The sequence below is a fragment of the Betta splendens genome, chromosome 7, assembly GCF_900634795.4.
Source record: "Betta splendens chromosome 7, fBetSpl5.4, whole genome shotgun sequence".
Taxonomy (NCBI): Eukaryota; Metazoa; Chordata; class Actinopteri; order Anabantiformes; family Osphronemidae; genus Betta; species Betta splendens.
In genome coordinates this window covers 13543113-13562775 of record NC_040887.2, presented here as the reverse complement: position 1 = coordinate 13562775, position 19663 = coordinate 13543113, and the positions used below count along the sequence as shown (strand labels likewise).

At 47.7% G+C, this 19663-nt stretch overlaps 1 protein-coding gene across 2 annotated transcripts; it reads right to left on the bottom strand.

The window, feature by feature from the left end:
* Positions 1-673: 673 nt before the first annotated feature.
* LOC114858633 (collagen alpha-1(XX) chain) lies at positions 674-19426 on the bottom strand. Of its 2 annotated transcripts, XM_029156104.3 has the most exons (41): positions 19263-19426; positions 17222-17356; positions 16264-16368; positions 15965-16108; positions 14160-14324; positions 13477-13659; positions 13040-13207; positions 12846-12965; positions 12598-12762; positions 12125-12453; positions 11632-11761; positions 11407-11552; positions 11197-11326; positions 10983-11122; positions 8549-8675; positions 8287-8426; positions 7990-8122; positions 7714-7859; positions 7452-7581; positions 7165-7281; positions 6930-7076; positions 6747-6803; positions 6423-6461; positions 6163-6301; positions 5837-5979; positions 5632-5741; positions 4935-5093; positions 4758-4835; positions 4565-4651; positions 4424-4477; positions 3845-3940; positions 3680-3733; positions 3523-3576; positions 3373-3426; positions 2853-2924; positions 2734-2769; positions 2566-2632; positions 2285-2473; positions 2113-2190; positions 1411-1572; positions 674-1284 (listed from the first exon to the last, which is right to left on the bottom strand). In XM_029156104.3, the coding sequence occupies exons 2-41, from the start codon at positions 17340-17342 to the stop codon at positions 1256-1258; spliced, it is 4743 nt and encodes a 1580-aa protein (XP_029011937.1). In that variant the 5' UTR covers positions 17343-17356; positions 19263-19426; the 3' UTR covers positions 674-1255. The 2 variants fall into 2 exon arrangements, with proteins under 2 accessions (XP_029011937.1, XP_055366271.1); XM_055510296.1 differs by lacking the exon at positions 19263-19426 and having other exon boundaries at positions 16286-16368.
* Between the last annotated feature and the right edge of the window lie 237 nt (positions 19427-19663).

Here is a 19663-nt window from a genome sequence, read left to right as displayed (position 1 = left end):
TGTTTACTGTGTTGTGTTTTATTTTTATTAAATTCATTATTGCAACGTATAAGTGTAAGATTTGTATGCCTTTATTTTGAAAATAATATGTACCAAGACCGGACATTGTGCTTGAATAAAATCAATTGTTCATTGCTTAGCTGGAACTTTAGTTGTGCTCTGCAAAATAGACACCACTGGAAACAATTTTCTTCCTAACCTGGTTCCGACACAAACATTGCAATGTTATTTGCCTTTACTAATTCTTACCTTATTTATTTTCTCTTGAAGAGAACAGCAGCCCTGGTGCCTGCATACATGCCTTTGCTCTGTTCATGGATGTATGCTCTGTTATGAATGTGTGTTTGAATGGTATGTATGGTTTCTCTGTTTTTTGTCCTGTTGCTGTTGTGAGCTGCAATTTTCCCGCTGTGGGATTAATAAAGGCATTCTTATTCTTATACGTTAATTCTCAAAAAGTACTTAGATGTCCTACTTAAATACTATAATGTGAAATACTTTACATAACCAAATGCACAAAAATATAATTATCAAAATATATTCCATTACTACATGCTATGTAATGCAAACTAACATAAAGTTGCTTTCATGGAGTTTTTAATGGCTCGCCACCACCCTTTCACTCAGCCTATTTCTAATTATAAAACTTTGGACATAAACCCAACACACTTCATTAGAAACATTAATAGATTTTTATTAACCAAGACTAATACAATAATACACAAAAATCCCTCTCTTTCTCATCTCATCTTTCACTCGTGCACACACATACATTTCATATGATGCTTATTACCCAAACCCCAGGATTCCAAACTTGAATTTTCACACAACAAATATTCTCACAGTGTCTCACATTTATACCACGGGGCAAAAGAAAATTTTGCACCATAGATTATGCATTCTCTTTCTTCTTGAGGCAGTTAAGTTCAGAGTTAGTAACAAAAGGCTTCAGTGCGCATATAGTGTATAAAACATCACTTTACAAATCTCAATAGGAAAATATTTTTCTTTATAAAGATATCTGCTCATCAAAACACTCGGGAACTGTACACTGGAAAGCTTTCTTCACCACTTGCATGTCAGATATCACTGTAATACAGTAGCAAGTTCAGTAGCAACAATCAGTAGCAAGTTCAAGGCACCAGACCTCTTCAGTGGTGCTATTTTCAAAAGCTTTGTTCCCAGTCTGTCACTTCAGTTTCTAAGTAACCACAGTCGTTTGCTGTACCATTGCTGCCTGCTTGTTTATGTCCATTCAGGGTTGATAGCCATAATAAGGATCATCTGTGAGATATATACAAAAAATAGAGTTACCACCAATCACGGCCTGTTTTGTTCAATTAACACTTCTGCATCAATATCTTTAAATCACCAATCGGTTAAGTTGCTGAATCATTTCTCGTATCTAACCTGTTTGCTGGGGAACGTTCTGGCAGCCTACACTGCTGTCACACACACCAGGAGGACCAATCTCGCCTGGCTGGCCCGGAGGTCCAGAGATCCCTGGGGTTCCTGTCTTACCATCATCCCCTTTGGGACCTGTCACTCCCGGTTTGGACTCACCTGGGGCACCTACAGACACACATAATTCACAGCTGGTGTGCATCATAGCCAGTAAAAACAGTAAAAATACAAAATGGCTCTGAAACAGTACACACACACAGACATACACACACACATACAACACACACAATAGTTAAGGGGGATAATGCAATTATTAAATTAATATTTATTTTCAACAGGGAGCAGAGTAAGAACGGACTGTACAGAGTTCAGAAGCACATCTTGTCTGCCCTGCGTGGACGGAACCTACATGAACAAGCCCACTGGACTCAAACAGTGTTTCCCCTGCACAAACTGTGACCAAGGTTAATTGTTCATCTTTCATAATTATTAGTTTGAGTGTTGTCCTGTTTGAGTGAGTGTCCAGTTTCAAAACATGACTGCAAATTTATAACTGCAACTTTGACTGCAAATTCCTCATTTCAGGGTGACAAAAACTCACAAATCAGTCAGGAGTCATTCAATATGAAAGCGAAGTGCTGTTTTTTTAAATCACATGATTCATCAACATCAACATAGATATGGAATAAGTGGCTCCTGAAGAGGTACCTGCGAATCCTTTAACCCCTGTGGGCCCCTGGACATTTGCCCCTACGTCTCCTTTCTGTCCTGTCATGCCTCTCCTTCCTACAAGACGGAACATACAAACACACAAAATCACAAAATGAACGTATTTTAATAAGACTAATGGTCAGAGCTTTGTTGCCCGACAGAATCTTACCCTGTTCTCCTGGATATCCAGGCCTGCCTGGTTTCCCCCTCGGGCCCAGAAGTCCTTGGGTACCTCTGTCACCTGGAGGCCCCCTAGACCCCGGAACACCAGGTTCCCCTGGCGGTCCCACTGGCTCCTCTATAGGAGCTGGCTTACGACTTATCTCATTGATGAACATGTCAAGCTTCAACACCTCCTCTGAAGAGAATAAGCACAATGCTTTTAGCTTTATTCATCTTTATGATTACTCAGTTCAAGCCTTTTTCCCATGTTGCTCAGGGAAGACTTACTGTGCACTAGTTGCTCACAAGCCTGTGTGACCAATTGGAAGATCATGGCCATAGACTGTGGTTCGCCCTGTAAAACACCCAGATTGATCAAGCTCAGTGTAAAAGTTTAACAGTAAAAATACTCAACAAATCATACTAACGGCAAATGTTTGTAAAGCTATAGCCCACCTTTTCTCCTCGCTCCCCCTTATTCCCTGGTAAACCCTGTAAGGGCAAGAACACAATTATAAATAGTCAAATGTGAACACAAAGATGTCTGATGTTACATATAGACACTCTGGTCTTACTGTGGGCCCCACAGGTCCCGCTGTTCCCCTTTCCCCTGCCACTCCTGGGTGCCCTGGTATTCCTTGGAAACCCTGTGCAACAAAAACGGAGTGGAGCAGCACTTCAGTAGAGACAGATTTACATTCAGATGCACCGGAGGCAAACGTGAGCATCCACAGGGAAATCAGAAGCAGCCGATTTTTTAGGTGTGAATTAAAGCTTCCAGTGGAGGCTGGTGTGAGCGTAATGCAAAACATGATGTTCAGAAAGGGAAATCTTTACCAGAGGGAATCATCTTGTTGCATTCTACAGTCTTCACATCAGAGCTAGAGAATTTAGTTATTACTTAGACTGATATTATAACACTCCTACAAATAAAAGAATTGGCTAAAACTACAAATAAAAAGCAGTAACTGCTTTGTATAAACACGTTTATTTGACAAAATCCTGTATAAATTGTGGCCTTGTGGTGGCTAACACTAACCCCCAAAATAGTAAACTACTAGAAATATCTACCTTGGAGTTAAAATGATTTCTTACCCTGGGTCCAGTGTTTCCAGGTGAACCGATGTTACCTTCGACTCCCCTAATACCCTGTGAGACATATTGTGGTCAGATGAGGACTGATGCAGAGGGTGAGAGATGCCCCAGATCAGCTACATGAAGACCGGCTGGGACGGAAGAGCTCACCTGGGGGCCTTGGATTCCCTCTTCCCCTTGTGGACCCGGAGGCCCTGACAAACCCTATAAATGAGAACAACAGGTGGGTTAGAGACACGCAGTGTTTTATACACAGCACATGTTATTCCTGGCTTTTAGTGAAGCTACTTTTCCAGTGTGAGCTCACCTGGACTCCTGGTCGGCCAGGGTCTCCCTTTTCACCCCTCGCACCCGGTGGACCCTACAATGAAATAAAGAAAAGTACAAAACAGGCAAGTATAAATTTGATTCCACTGTTATCCATTAACAATAAGTAGACACTATGTTCAGACAAGGCTGTGCAGTTACTCACCGCTTTCCCCTGCACAACTATTCCTCTGGGTCCCGCGCTGCCTACGAGTCCAAGCCCTCCCTCAGGTCCGGGCTGCCCTGGAGGACCCACCTCCCCCTGCCACACAGACAAGCAATTTAGTGCACGATATAAAGCGAACTGTAATGTGTGAGCGTTTCATGAAGCCATTTTGTCAGGACCAGATCTTGAAGGTCTTTGATTGCACCTCGACCAGTGTTTTAAAGGCGGTGGAGCAGTGTTTTAAAGGCACCAGCTCCTGAAATGTCGCTGTTGTTAATCTTTAGAGGTTTTTTTAGATAAATCATCCTCTCCTCTTTCAAGCTTTGGTCTGGGCAGAGGATCAAGGGACCTTTCCCATCTGCACCTTTGATTTGCACCAAAAGGAAAAGTTCAAAGGTGCAGAGGTTGGATATAATTTATAATCTAATTTATGGTGGCCTATTGAGAACCAAAACAGACCCAAGGCCACAAATCTCTGCTCCTAAAGTCTTTACAGTTGCAAAAAACATATGTTATTGTAGATTTTGAAAATTTGATAATTGGCCTTTTTAATATAGACACTTAATATTCTCACGTCACCTTTTGCCCTAGCTCCCCCTTCTCGCCCTTCTCACCACGAGGACCTGGTTTTCCCTGGTTGGGGAAAACAAAACAAAGAATTGAAACATCTTTCAAACAGCTGGATCCCTCACTAAAAAAGATGGACCATCAGGAACGTACAGTTGGTCCAGGGAAGCCAGCAGCTCCGGGGACGTCAGAGGAACAGGTACAGGTGTGAGCCGGGGCAGGACAGCTCTCCTCATCTCTCTGCCCACATAAATATTAACAAAACAAATCAACCTAAACAGTCTCAACACACAATGGGCCTGTATTTAAACAGAACCCATTCAAAGAGTTGTAAAGGCATTCTGACCACTCCAGGCAGGTCGCAGCAGGTGTCGTCTAAAGCCCACGTCGTGTTACAGACAATCTCAAAAGACTGCAGCTGGAACTGGACACAGTGAAGAGCACAGGATACAGGCTGAGCACACGATCAACGAGGCCACCCATTGCTTAGATAACACCAGGACGTGTGCTTTATTCAACATACCGGGGCAGATCCGCTGTTAGGTCCTCTGGTCCTCACCAGTTTTCCCAGCATTTCAAAACCATCAGTGGGTAAGTTGCCCAGAGGACGGGCCGGTCTCTCACCCACACGCTGGCAGTCCACAGACAGGGACACGCTCACCTGGCTGACAGACAGGTGAACCTGCCCAGCACACCAGATAAACACGTCAATTAACTATGAACACGTCAAGTTTCAAAGGTTTACATACAATCACAAACCAAGAATGATGGGAAGGAAACAACATACAGATTTACTCTCTTCATGTATCGATGTCTAATACTGACATAACAACTATTTACCAGTTTTACCAGTTTACCAGTTTACCTGTTACTCCCAAACAGGCCGCTGCCTTCTTGATAAAATGAGCTTTTTGTAACTCCAAAAAACACTGCAACATAAGCAGTGAATCAATTCTAACATCCAGTTTTTTGCAGTTTTATAAATGATTCTCAGTGTATTGTTCTAATCCCATCACACTGTTACACTATAATACATTGTAGCGTCTGTTTGACCTCTTTTACCTCTTATGATAACTTGAAGTGTTGACATTTCTATTTTGTTACAAAGCACGTAAATATGGACGTGTAATAGGAAGAAATATATGAGAGCAAAGATTTTCCGTCAGACCCATTTATTGTTGTGATGAAAAGTAGTGGGATGAGAGTTTATTAATGCACACCTTGTGAAAGCTGCCATAGAACAGCCTGTGCACCTGCTGCTGGTCAAAGGTCAGTTCCTGCACCTCTCCCCTGTAGTCCAGGCTGAAGTACACCAGATGCTTGGTGGTAGCTGAGTATACAAACACAGAGTGTGAGTTTCAGACATACTACTTTCATATATACTTCGTCTTATTGATGGTATCATCATGCATGAACACAACTCACGGTCGAGCACCACTCCCATCTTTGGCTGGAAGTCGATGTCAGTGAGCTGCCAGATAGCGAAGGGCTCCCTGGGTGTGTCCTGGAGCACACGGAAGGCGATGCTGATGGTGTGTTCTGGAGAGAAACCCGCTGCGTGGATAAACCTGACAGGAGGAAGAGAACAACCCACCCCATGGTTCAATCCCAAACCCAGTCTGTGTATGAGAAGGCCACGCATTCATGCGTAGCCTTTTGTATTTTGAGGTCCCACCACAGATCTTTGCTGGAAGTTAAACAGGCAGGTGAATTAAAATCAATAAATCGCAAATGAAATGTGGGCGTCTCACTTGGTGCTCTGTGTCAGCTGGACGTCTTTGTACAGGGTGTAGGTGGGGAGGGTGTTGAAGACAAAGGGCTCGGCTGCTACGCCCTCGACGGACGAGTGGGCACTCTGAGTGAGACCGAACGCCTCCATCATGTCAAACCCTGAGACAACGAACACGGGAGGAATAAAAGGAAGGCTGCTTTGAAGTCGACTGATGACAGTTTGATTTGACTTAACTGTGATGCTTAAATTGTTCAGCATGCGCGAGAATGCTGGTCTCACCTTTAACGATGCTGTTTCTGATGGTGACTTCGGGGCACACTGCAACACAAGAGGGCAGTGTTGAGCCACTATAAGCATTGTTCAGCATCTTCAACTAAAGATTCCTTATGACTCTAGGGGATATGATATTTCCATGAGAATATGCAGCTGAGGACATATTATAGTAATAAAACTTTTGGTTCATTTGTATACTTTACATAAGTCATAGCTTCAAATAAAAACATTACGCTGTAATGTCGAAAGTTGTTGTCGAAAGACAATTAAACCCTTCTCATAAACAGCCCATGTTGTATTCAGATATATTTCAAAAGTGTGCTGCGTTACCCTCGTTGTGGACCGGATACATCCTGGGATGGGTGGGAATTCTAGCGGGAGCCACGGCTGTAAAAGAACCCACAAAACTTTATTATTTCACAGTTACCAACAAAATAAAGACAGCTTGAAATGTCTCCATTTTGTTTAAAAGGTCATTTGTGACAGGGGTGTAACAGAACGCGTGCCGCCCACCTGTTGGATGGAGAATGGAGACAGCTGCGCCCTCAGCGGACCCGAGCAGCGAGTGCAGGCTGATGCGATACAGGGTCTCCGGCTGCAGCTCGCTGAAACAGTGGCTGCTGCTGGAGTCATCGACCGCTTCCTCCTTCGTTTGCTTGTCTAAACCGGCAGGATGGAGCACAGGCGGTTTTACCAGCGTAAAACCGCTTTAGAAAGCAATTTATTAAAAACACTTTGAACAGATTACCTTTGACAGACTGGATGACGATGCGGTACCCGTCCACAGCGGACACAGGTCTCCAGGACACGCAGACGCTGGAGTGGTCTGACCTGACCACGCTCAGACTGCTGACCCTCAGACTCACTGGTCAGATATGAAACTAGCTTCAGAGTCTGGGAAGGTTTTATTTACTGCATTTGAATCATATATTTAATCAGATCCTCAGCTAATATTTGAAAACATGAATACAGTGCAGCCTCTTTGTTTTTCTATGCTTTGTGTTGTGTTTTAAGACATCCGAGTGACTGGCTCACTGGTTTTCCCCTGGGCTGAACCGCTGCCGCCTTCTCTGTTTCGGTACTCGGCAGTGACCAGGATGCTGTAGCGCGTGTCCGGCTGCAGTGACTCAAGCACCACCCGCTTTTCCCCGCCTGGAACCATCACCTGCAGAAAACAAACACGCCTCACACTCACACAAATCACACTCTCAAGCAAAAAGCCCATCTTCTGAGTCTTTGTCACCACAGAGCAGCAGTGAGATTTGCTGGATGAAAGTCATGGTAAGAGCCCACTTACAGTTCTGTCCTGGGTCTCAGTGCCAGTCAATGCAGTGTAGGACACGCGGTACCGGAGAACATGAGCGTTGGGAGGAACCCAGCTGACAACCAAGCTGACCGCAGTCTCGTCAGAGACCGATACGCTGGAGGGGCCTCCACCAGACACTGCACGAAGACACAGTGTATTAAATAAATCTATATTTTACATCATTACGAACTGAGGCAAAATAACAGTTAGTTCATATCTAGTGATAGTTATTACTCCTCAGGGATGCTGTTGGTGTATGGGACTCACAGGTGCTATATCGTATGGCCACTGCTTCGCTCTGAGCTCCATCACCATAAAGTCCAGACAGAGAGATCTGATATTCCTTATCGTCCTCTATCCCCTCCAGGATCGCCCCTTCACTCTCTCCACTCACCCTTAACTAGTAAGGATAAAAACATTTGTTATAATATTCTCTCTATATAAATACACACACACACACACACACACACACACACACACACACACACACACACATATATAAGATAAACTAAAGAAAATAGTATATCTCTTATCTTCTGGCCTCGTCGAATGACTGAACCTCACCTGCCTCAGGTCTCCTCCGCTCAGAGAGATCCACTTGATGAGGTAGGAGACAACATCGTCAGCCGCAGCCTCCCAGCGCACAGTGATGTCGCTGCCTGAGAAGTTAGTCACCCTGAGGTCAGATGGCGAAGGCACCTTCACTGGGAGAGAGAGAAGAAAAGCTGGTTCACTGGTATTTCCTTCAGTGTTCCACCAAGCAAAGCCATTAGCGCATTAAAGGAGAGCCAAGATGATGCATGATGCTTCCTTATGCGCGACTCACGTGTGGTGACGTTACTGGTGAGCGCTGCCGATAGGCCTTGTGGGTAATGAGACTGGACGGACACCAGGTATCTGGACAGAGAGGACAGGTTCTGCACCAGCACGGAATTCTGTCCCGACACCTCTATCTGGAAAGAAATGGAATACAAACTAGAAAAGGCATTTCCATAGGAAAATGCACAGTTGTCAGGAGTTGTATAAAAAGAGCTGAATATATACAAAAGAAGCTGAAGTAGTTGAATTTCAAATTGAGGAAACTTGAAGATTTGCTGAAATAAAGAACTGATGAAAATGAAGGAAGTGTGCAAAGATTTGCTTAATTTGATGGAATATACCTTAATGAATTAGGCATATTATAAAGAAATAGTTCAAGAAGTCAAGAAGAAATATTAATACAGCTGAAAGTAGCTTCAGAAATAAGTAGTTGAATTTTAAACTAAGAAAAGTTAAAGCTTTGAAGGAAGCTTCTGTAGATATTGCTTAAGCGCAAAAGTCTTATTAATTAATCATAATTAACTAGTCAGAAGAAGAAATAGTGCCATTGAAGCTAAAGGTTTTGATTTGTGCTTTCATGTTGAAAGGATTTGGAGGAGGTGTGTGTGTGGATAATTACTAATTTATAAATTTGTAGTCATACTGAACCAGAGAAAGTGTGGGCAATTTCTAAACCATAAAATAGTCTTATTTATTAGAAGTCTTTAACAGGCTAAAGGTATGAAAATGACTAATAAAGCTGAAAAAATCAGTGCCTTAATTTTGAAAGGCTGTGCAGGTCATTGCTAAGCAGTAAAATAGTCTTACTATCTACTACTATTACTACTAACTAGTCATAATACACTAGTTGAAAACATAACTATTGCTATTTTTAGCTAAAAAATTGGATCAGTGCTTTTATTTGGAAAGGATCTGGAGGAGGTGTGTGTCCTTAATACTTAAACTTTAAAATAGTCTCATTAACTAGTCAAAATTACACATTCAAAAGCAAAAATAGCGCTATTAAAGATAAAGATATGGATTGGTGCTTTTATTTTAAAGTTATTTGGAGGAGGCATGTGAGTAATTGCTAAGTTGCAAAATAGTCTCAATAACTAGTCATAAAAACATTTAAAAGTAGATTTATCGCTAAAAAGGCCCCAGATTTGGATTGGTGCTTTTATTTGTAAAGGATCTGAAGTAAGTGTTATTGCTAAAGTGTCATTACATAGTCAAAACATTAATGAGTTAATTAGTCCAAACTACCCAGTCAAAATGAGAATTACATGTAGTGCTAAAGCGCGGCTTGGTGCTTTTATTTTGAAAGGAATTAGTGTCTGATTAATTACTAAACAATCAGTGTAATGAACTAATCAGTACACTGAGCATCAGGAGTTTGACCTGTCAGTCAAAGCTGCAGCTACACCGTTGTCATGGAGACGACAGGTGGGAAAATCAGCTCTTTTCTGCTCTATTAAAGCAGAGTTGCACCCCTGCTGAACAAGCTTGTTACAGCAAAACCATAATAGGTATCAAACAATAACTTTACTTCACGTATGGCAAGGCTTTAATGAGGAACTGGTATGAGTTTCATGATTGAAGACTAAAAAACAGTTGTGATTTCAAAATGCCAGTCCCTCTGCGTTTCTCCACTAAAGTCTCTCCGACAAATGCATTAGAGTGAATGGGAGGAATTCTGGAACTCTCTGCGCTATATTAAACTGCTGATATTAAACAGCTGAACAGAATGTTCCAGTTAAATATCTGAAGACTGTTTTGTAGCTTAAATGGTGTCTGTAGCTTGAAGTACCCTGACAAAGCTGAAGACAACAAGACAAAGACTATTTGAAAAGTTGTTTCCATTCATTTCAACTGAAATAATTTTGCTGAAAAAAATTTAATAATTGGAAAAAAGATATGAAAAAGTTAAACTAAAGCACTGAATAGCTTGGTAGCTGAATGTTTGCCAGTTATGCGAGTTTGTTACCGAAAAATGTACAGAAGAATAAAAATGAACCAACTTGAAAAACAATACAGCGAATGCTTTGCAGCATTCTGATGACTGATAAGGTCATTGTTCTTAAAATCAGTGTTAGTCAGTAGAAATGATAAAAGTGCGAAAGAGCATTAAGAGAGACGCAGTGAAAACAGCCTCTAAAAACATCCCATTGTAAGAATGTGTGAAGTGAATGGTTCTTTCTGCTTCAGGGTCCTGGTTCTGTTCACTGTGGCTCATTGCCAGTAACACACTTTCCTGGAACGCTTCAACCCAATGGTGTTTGTGAAGCCTTTATTGCACCAGCAGCGGTTTGGTTTTCTATCCTACCATCATATGAGAAGGCCAACACGATGAGACTTGATTGCTTTCCGCCTGTGTGACGTTATGATGTAAGATAGTATCTGCATCACACGCCAACGCTAGTAGCATCTGAAGGCATTCGACGCGCGCCGTGTGCGGCCACCTGTCTGACGTCGCTGCCGTGGTTGGTGCTGTAGGTGACCCTGTGGCCGGGGACGCCCGCGGCTCCCGGCGCCCAGCTCACCCTCAGCGCGCTGTGGGTGACCAGTGGGAGGTGGATGCTGGCGGGGGGCGGGAGGGGGACTGCGGGGAGACAGAACCAGAGGCTTCAGCTGACGGGTCGACCCGAGCAGAACGGGACCGACCGGAGGTCTTACGCGTGGTGGCCACGGCGGTGACCGGGTCGCTGGGCTCCTCGTCGTACAGCGCGTACAGGGTCACGGAGTAGTCTGTGTCCGGCAGCAGCCCCTCCAGCTCCGCCGCCGTCTGGGCGCCGCCCACTTTCTCCTGCGGAAACACAGACCGGTTGCACGGGCCGCCCACAGCGCGTTCGCCGCTCACCCTGAGTCGCGCCCCGTCACACTCGCCTCCCTGGCGTCGTCGGGCTCGCCGTGGCTCAGCGCCGAGAACAGCAGCAGGTACTGCGTGGCGCCGGGCGCGGCGCTCCAGCTCGCCCGCAGCGCGCTGTAGGAGGAGGGGGTCACCTCCAGGTGGGCCGGCATGGCCAGGGGCACTGGGGCGAGAGAGAGAGAGAGAGAGGAAGCGGTGAGAGGAGCCCTCGGCGCCGCCGCTGCTTTTGACCGAGGCCTCACGTGTGGTGACGGTCCCTCTGAGCGCCAGGCCCACGTTGTCCGCGTACACGGGGAAGATGGAGACGTGGTACAGCGTCTGCGACGAGAGGCCGTCCAGCAGCACGGTGGACTCGGAACCCGGCAGAACCACCTAGAGCCGAAAGACACCGGACGCGGTTCAACTACGGCGCCGGATGGAATGGTACAAACACACAACACTGGGTGTCATCACGATGATTGAATAGAAATGCACTTTAAAGTGCGGTGGCCTTGGATGGGAGGCGTAAACATGTTTTTATTTACTGTATGTTCGTCACCCGTCTGACAGTCTGAAAGAAAAGTGTTTTCTGTTCCAAGCAGATCTGAAGGACACTCAAACACAAGCAGAGGCTCCCAGTCAACAGAGTTTCTGTTTGTGAGACTGTGCTTTTGATCTGTTTACTGTGTTTGTGGAATTTGTTTTCCAGTGCACGTTGTCAGTAACGGTGTGTGACGAGCTGGTATTTGTGCCGACCTCCTGAGGACTCGGACCCTCGGCGCCGTGGTAGACCACCCGGTACTGTTTGACCGGCAGCGCGGGGTTGGTCCAGTGCAGCTTCACGTCCTTGGAGCCCAGCTTGGAGAAGCGCAGGTCCGTGGGGCTGGGGTGGGACAGCGCCGGGTCCGCCGTGGGCCCGGGCTCACGCCGGGCGGCGCCGCTGTCCTGGATGCGGCCGCACAGGATGTGGACGAGCCGCGCCACCAGCCTGCCGAGCAGAGGGAAGTCGTTGACGTTGTAGACGTTGGCGTCCGCCGGCTCCGAGGCCACTTGTCTCAACTCGGCCTCGTCGGCGTTCTTCACTCCTGGCAAAGTAGCGAGGAGAGAATAAACGCATTGAGCCTCGAACGCTAAAAGCCGACAACACAGGAAACAGTAATAAAACACCAGCAGGCTGTAAGTGGAGGCGATGGACGGACGAATTCCGCGTCTCTCTCTCTCTCTCTCACCCACAGCGATGATCTCCACGCCGGCGCTCTTCAGCCGCCTCGCCGCCGCGACGGCGTCGTCCTGGGACTTCCCGTCGGTCAGCAGGAGCAGGAAGAAGGGCGCGTCCCTCCTGGCTCCCGCCTCGGCCCTCATGTTCTCCTCCATGACGTGCAGCAGCGCCTGGCCTGCGGGGAGCGGCACGCTGACGGACCCGGGGGCGCGGCTACGGGGGCGGAGGCGCGGCGCGCGGCGTGCGGCGTGCGCTTACCTGTGAACGTGTTCCCGCCCTTGTACCTGAAGTTCCTCACCGCCTCCAGCAGCTGCTCCTTGGCGGTGAAGTTGTTGAGGTTCCACTCTGTGCGGGGGTCTCCGCTGTACTGGGTCAGACCTGGGCCCACAGGGAAAACAGACTCTAAACCCCAAGGACCTGTGTACTGCTGGTTCTAACGCCCCGGTCCGCACCTATCTGAATGCGGTCCGGCCCGATGCTGAACGGCGTCACCAGGCCCTCCAGGAAGTCTCGGACCCGCCTGAAGTTCGCGCGTCCGATGCTCCAGGAGCCGTCCACCAACAGCACGACGTCCGCCGCCGCGTCGCTCGTACACTCGAACGGCTTCTTTGGAGACACGCCTTAAAAAAAAAGAAAAGGAAACAACCGTGCGTTTGGATGCTGACACACAGCGTGCGCGTGTTCCTGTTGGATTATGGGAGAAGGCGCCCTGAGGCTGAGCAGGGTGGCCTGTCATTACCTCCCCTGCATAAACACAGTCATCAGGGCTAAAACGGACCCCCGCTGCTCCGAGCGGAGCCGGGCTTCACCCGCTCCCCTCTCGGCAGCGGTCCGGCTCATTAAAACAACGCGCACATCTGGAGGAGCGGCCGTTCTGAACAGGGCTCACCGGTGAGCGGGGGGGTGGACAACGCCGTCTTCCGGGGCTTCTCTTCCAGCTGTTTACCCTGCGTCGTCCCCTGCTCCTCCTTGTTCTCCCGCTCCTTTTCCTTCTTTCTCTTCCTCTTGTCTTTGGCGTTTCTCTCCGGGGCCTCATCCGGGAGCTGAGAGGGGGGTTCCATCACTGGGGGCTCTGGAGGAAACAAGTACTGGTCAGTGAATGGCAAACTCGTCTCATTCCAGCTCTTCTTTTCCTCCACATATAAAGCTTAATAGTGCGGGTGCAGTTGTTCGACAGCTCGTGGCCCATTCAAAGGCACTGGTGCTGTGGGAACCGTGTGCATGTGTGTGCTTGCTCGCAGGGCTGCTCGCTGCATTTCTGTGCCATGTAATAATGTGTGTCATGTGACATGTGTGATAATGACAGAGGCCAATGGAAGATTAGAGCACACTGAGCAGCAGAGGTTCCTGGAAGACAGAATTGGTACTGACACTTGTTATTAGTGTCTGACTGACATTTAAAACGCTATGCTCTACACGGCTGCATTAGCGTCTATTAGTATTCAAAGTATTCAAATTTTGAATGTGATGTGTAATTACCAACCTACACTAGCTGCAGGGGACATCACCACATCTGCAGAGACGCCGGCCGACCATGATGCTCACGCCCAGTGCGACCGGGTATCATCCTACCTGTGGTGGGAGCTGTGGTGGGGTCCGGGTACAGAACAGTGGGCGATTCCAGCAGCGCCTCGGACGCGTCGTCCACGTCTCCCGACCCCGAACCGCCCGGCACCATCTTCTTCCTCTGCTCGCGGCTGCCGCTGCGGATCCTCTCTTCGTCTCGGAGGCCCTCCACTGAAAGATGAGTGCGGCTTGAATAGTTGGCTGTATGTTAACCGGCTGTCAGTGATTTACAGTAATAACAACGTCAGTGTACAAATGTCGGAGACCTTCAAGATTAAGGTGTCAAATAAGATGCAAGGAACATTTTCTACATATCTCTAGATTTAACCAATAAAAACACAATAGAAAATCTTTCTATAGAATAAATTCAAGAGTAAATCCAACACCTATTACCTAATAATAATAAATAAATATTAAATAAAATTATCATTAGAGAAAACTCTTGTCAGGTGGTGGTTCTATACAAGCAGTCGATCGCTGTTTAAAGTCCTTGAATGAGGTAAAATTAAACAGAAAAAAATAGAGGTTGCAGAATTTCCTTAACAAAGTACACCACAGTCCTGTCAGTCTATTCCCATTCTGAGCCCACAGGCGCTAAAACTAAAGGAAAAAAGCTGAAGACTGCGGAAGGAATTCCCAGACTGCCATCATTCCAACATGACAGCCGCTGTTAGTTTCCAAGTCAACATGTTCCTCCGTCCTGCCCGGACACGCTGGACTCGGCGGCCTAACAATGGCTGCAGAGGTTGACGAGCCCGACGGGCCCGGGTGAGCGTCAGACACCAGCAAAGTGAAAGGAGACAGACAGCTACGAGCAGAGAACAAGCCATTCGCCTCCGTCTGTGATCTGGTTTGATTATTAGCATCTAAAGGAGACTCTGTACCAGGTCTGTTTATCACTAGTATCTCAAATACCTTGTTCAGCCTTAAGAAACTGTTTAAACCTGTCTGAGAGTCAATTGTTCTGCTACACGTGATCTTAATAAGCTCTTGCTGGCCCCGCCTCCCTGCCTCCTCCCTGCTTCCTCCTTGCTTCCTACCTGCTTCCTACCTGCTTCCTACCTGCTTCCTACCTGCTTCCTCCCTGCTTCCTCCCTGCGTCCTCCCTGCTTCCTCCCTGCATCCTCCCTGCTTCCTCCCTGCTTCCTACCTGCTTCCTCCCTGCATCCTCCCTGCTTCCTCCCTGCTTCCTACCTGCCTCCTCCCTGCTTCCTCCCTGCTTCCTACCTGCTTCCTCCCTGCTTCCTCCCTGCTTCCTACCTGCCTCCTCCCTGCTTCCTCCCTGCTTCCTACCTGCTTCCTCCCTGTGTCCTCCCTGCTTCCTCCCTGCATCCTCCCTGCTTCCTCCCTGCTTCCTACCTGCTTCCTCCCTGCATCCTCCCTGCTTCCTCCCTGCTTCCTACCTGCCTCCTCCCTGCTTCCTCCCTGCTTCCTACCTGCCTCCTCCCTGCTTCCTCCCTGCTTCCTACCTGCTTCCTCCCTGTGTCCTCCCTGCTTCCTCCCTGCATCCTCCCTGCTTCCTCCCTGCTTCCTACCTGCTTCCTCCCTGCATCCTCCCTGCTTCCTCCCTGCTTCCTACCTGCCTCCTCCCTGCTTCCTCCCTGCTTCCTACCTGCTTCCTCCCTGCTTCCTCCCTGCTTCCTACCTGCCTCCTCCCTGCTTCCTACCTGCCTCCTCCCTGCTTCCTCCCTGCTTCCTACCTGCTTCCTCCCTGCTTCCTCCCTGCGTCCTCCCTGCGTTCTCCCTGTTTCCTCCCTGCTTCCTCCCTGCGTCCTCCCTGCACTCGTTTCTATCAAACCTGCGTTTCTTACTGGTGAATCGTCTCTTTGCGAGGAGCTTCTCCATGGTTCCGTTGAGCACGAGGACCTGAAGGGCATATTCCTGGGTGGAGTCCAGTCCTGCCACGGTCGCCCGGCCCCGTGTGGTCGTTAGCATCAGCTCCGGCTGTGGCACCTCTGGAAAGGAGGACACACTCTGATCAGGTCTACAAAGACAAGCAGGGGTCCTGGCAGGAGAGAGCCTTCAGGTCTTCATAATAAACCCCAGGAACTCAAGGGTCCAGTCAGTTTGTTTATCTGAAAGCACCTAAAGACAGACAGGAAAGCCTCACCTGAGATGGGCCTCACTCTGACCTTGTAGCCCTGAACGGGTCCCTCCGCCTCCTTCCATTTCATCTGCAGTCTGTCCTCAGACAAGACCGTCAGCTTAAGACGACCTTAACAGACAAGAGTAGAAAACAGAACTTTTTTGATTCTCAAATCAAAAAAGGAACATGGAGACCACTTTTACCCCCAACTTAACCTCTCACTTCCTTCACCCAAAGTCAAATCCCGCTCTTGTTTTGACCTCATCTACATAATTTCCAAGCATGGTTCTCTAACAAGCAGAGTCTTTCATGTTTCCATCCTCCCACCCTCCATCCACCCGACTCTCCAGCTGCCTCTCAATCCATCAAAGCATGCCCTGTCCTCCCGTCGCTATAGGGAAACAGGAAGACGATGCTATTGGGCACTGGAGGGTCAAAGGTCATGTCAGTGGAACGTCACAGAGTTACAGTCTGTCAAAGTGTTGTATGTAGTATGTGACGGGGTGATAGATGGAGAGGGAGATGAGGGAGGAAGGGGACGACGGAAGCAAAGAAGACAGAAGGGTGCAGACAAGAGCGGCATGAATCACACAACTTTGTCTTCACTGGTGGATGTGTGACCTCAAGCACTGAGTAGCATGTGCTCCTTGTCCACTGGGTGTGAGTATGCATGCGTGTGTGCACGTGCAGGCCCGGGTCTGCGGGTCTGCATTCGGACCAGGGGCCTCTGGAGGGGCTTCGGTTTCTTGGGGGTCTCGCTATTGTCTGATGGTAATTTAGAGCGAATGGGGTCAAGGTTTAACGGACCCACTAACAAAAACAAGTTTTCCAGGCACAGATGTGCATGTGGTCGAGCACAGTAGCTGCGTTGTGATCTCGTCTGTGGGGTGAGACAGCAGCTGGTTGTAGCGGCCGTGCTTCAGATCAGAACTGACCTCTGTTATTCAGTATAAGACCATAGTGATCATTAAAGCCACTGTACCTTGGCCATGGACTCCTGAGCACAGCAGGAGGACGACACTGAGCAGGAAACACAGCATTAGCCAGGACGACGACAACGAGGATGATGAGGATGATGATGATGATGAAGGTAACGATGGCATGAGACTGGCTAAGCCTGGAAGGATCAGAAAGAGAAAGGAAAAGGAGAGATTATCTGACTTCTAGCCAGACTTGGTGCCACTGTGAAACGTCAAAGTTAAAGGGTTCATGTTGAAGACGTGTCTGTTTCCATTAGGGACGGTTTATGGCTCAGACTGCAGGTGTTTCAGCGTCCGGCCCACGAACACAGCTACAAGCTTCAAACAGGTAATGACACACAAAAGGGCCGCAACACTAACACGACCGTGTGATTTAAGCGGCCATAAAAGCTGCACGTCTCTGTCTGAGGCTCCACGTTTAACCCAACATGCATCGTTATTTCAAAGCCACCAAAAGCCTGATATTATATTTTGATATTTTTTGCATAGGTAATAAAATTGTTTGTTCCTTGAATTCACTAAACGCAGCTAAAAAACCTTTAGTGCTGAGTAGGAAGTTGTCTTTTGGAAAGTTAGCGCATGAAGGCCAATGTTGTTCTTGATGAATTCGGGCATTGTTCAGCAAATGAAGGCTGAACAAAGCTATAACTAACTGCTGGGGCAGACATGAGCCTGTGGGTGTTTACGACGTGCAGCTCCGTCCGCTGGAGCGCAGACAGAGCGGCTTCAGACGCCACGTTGGACAAATCAAGGGCAGACGTGACAGGTGTGACAGAACCAAACGCGAAATGAAGGGGAAAACGAACCGGTCTGCACAATAACCAGCGCTCAAAAACAATCTGACGTATTCCTCCTGTCTGTCATTATTTTAATCACGTTTGGCTGTCGGAGCTTTGCCTTGTATTTATGCAACAGCATGAGGCAGGCCACCGTGAAGCGAGATCAAGAGGATCCTCCGCTCCGTTCTCCCTAAAGGCTTTTGTGTCACTATGTTACACACTTTTGCGCTTCCTGTGAGTTTTCCCAGCTTTCACATGTACTCGCCTGCCTGAATGGAGCCAAGTCTGACTTTACACATAACTCCTGCTGGGACGACTGCGACCATTCTACCTGCGCGCTGTCCGTAATACGTGATATAAACACAATGATAACCTGCTCAGCTGCTGTGAAAATTGAGTTTGGGGTCATCTGGCTTTTTTCAATGAACCATGCAGCAAAGTGTTTGCAACAAATATGTAATAAACTCGTAATTAAGCTGCTCCACTCATATTTAGTTTGCCCGGTTTTGCATCTCTGTGCATCACTGCCCTGTGATTTCGTGTCATGATTTATTGCTTTATTGCCTTTAAAGCTCTGTGACCTCATCGGGAAAAAATGGAACCACCAGTCTGAACTCCTGTTAACCTAGAAACTATCCAGGCGCACGATGGGAATAGAGACCGAGGTTCAGTCACATGGTGGATCTGCGGGTGTGAGACCGCTGACGAGCAGACGGACAATACTGCTCATCCGACTCAAACCTCATTTCATCATGTTTATGAGTTATCTGGAGCTTTTGAAAAACAACGATAAAGGATCGTAGTATCAATTGTTTTGCCTTTGTTGGAAAAGAGCTGAAGTTTTTTTGTTGCGCCTACTGAAACAGCATGTAATAATATTAAGGCGCATCACAGCCCGTTCTCATTTCTTTCTATAAATGCAAAGAAGTGAGCTTGAGGTAAAGTCTGTCTCCGTTGAGCCCCTCCGGCGCTTTTAAGCACAAATCGAGCCTTTTGTGTGTTTGCGCACAACATTAGCCTTAAACGGCGTCCAACGCAGCAAAAAGATAATCACGAATCAACAAACTAGACAATGACGTCATCTGCGCGTGTTACCGTAACGCTCAGGTCCCATGTGGTCACTCACAGGTGTCGCTTCTTCAAGTTTGAGACAATGGACGGAAACAATCACTTGTCCGTTATAGTGAACGTCGGGCGCGTTGCTGAGACCGGAGACCGAACCCCCGTCGGCTCCGCTGCGCGGCGCGGCGGGGTCGAGCCTTACCTGGCGGCGCGGTGCGTCCAGGTGGTTCCTGCGCACGGACGGACGGACGGACGGACGGACTCCTCACTGCATTCCACGGCTGGAATGTCAACACTCGCGAGTTCCTGTACAGTGTGGAGGCAGCTCGTCACATCAGGTCGATCTGAAGCCGTCGGGGTGAAACCCGAGAAGCCAGGCCCTCCCGCCGCCCCGACCTGGGCGTGGAGCCGCTGCAGGAGCGAACACAGCGCCGACAAGCCCGGTGCGGGGCGACCCCCCCCCCCCCCTTCACTGGGATCAGGACTCCATTCCATCGTCTATATACAGTAGCAGTTCAGCTGTTTTATTATAGTGGTCATTATTGTGATCAGAATAATGACTGAGCAAGGTATCTACAGGCGTCAATAACAAATGCAGCATCA

Bases quoted from the DNA above. Each gene is read 5' to 3' on its own strand.
- LOC114858633 (XM_029156104.3), bottom strand. From the start codon at position 17,342: ATGCCATCGTTACCTTCATCATCATCATCATCCTCATCATCCTCGTTG. The intron at 3,577-3,679 runs GTGAGCTCACAC...TCTCATTTATAG, and splicing joins CTGGCCGACCAGGAGTCCAG to GGTTTGTCAGGGCCTCCGGG. The intron at 2,925-3,372 runs GTAAGAAATCAT...TTTGTTGCACAG, and splicing joins CTGGAAACACTGGACCCAGG to GGTTTCCAAGGAATACCAGG.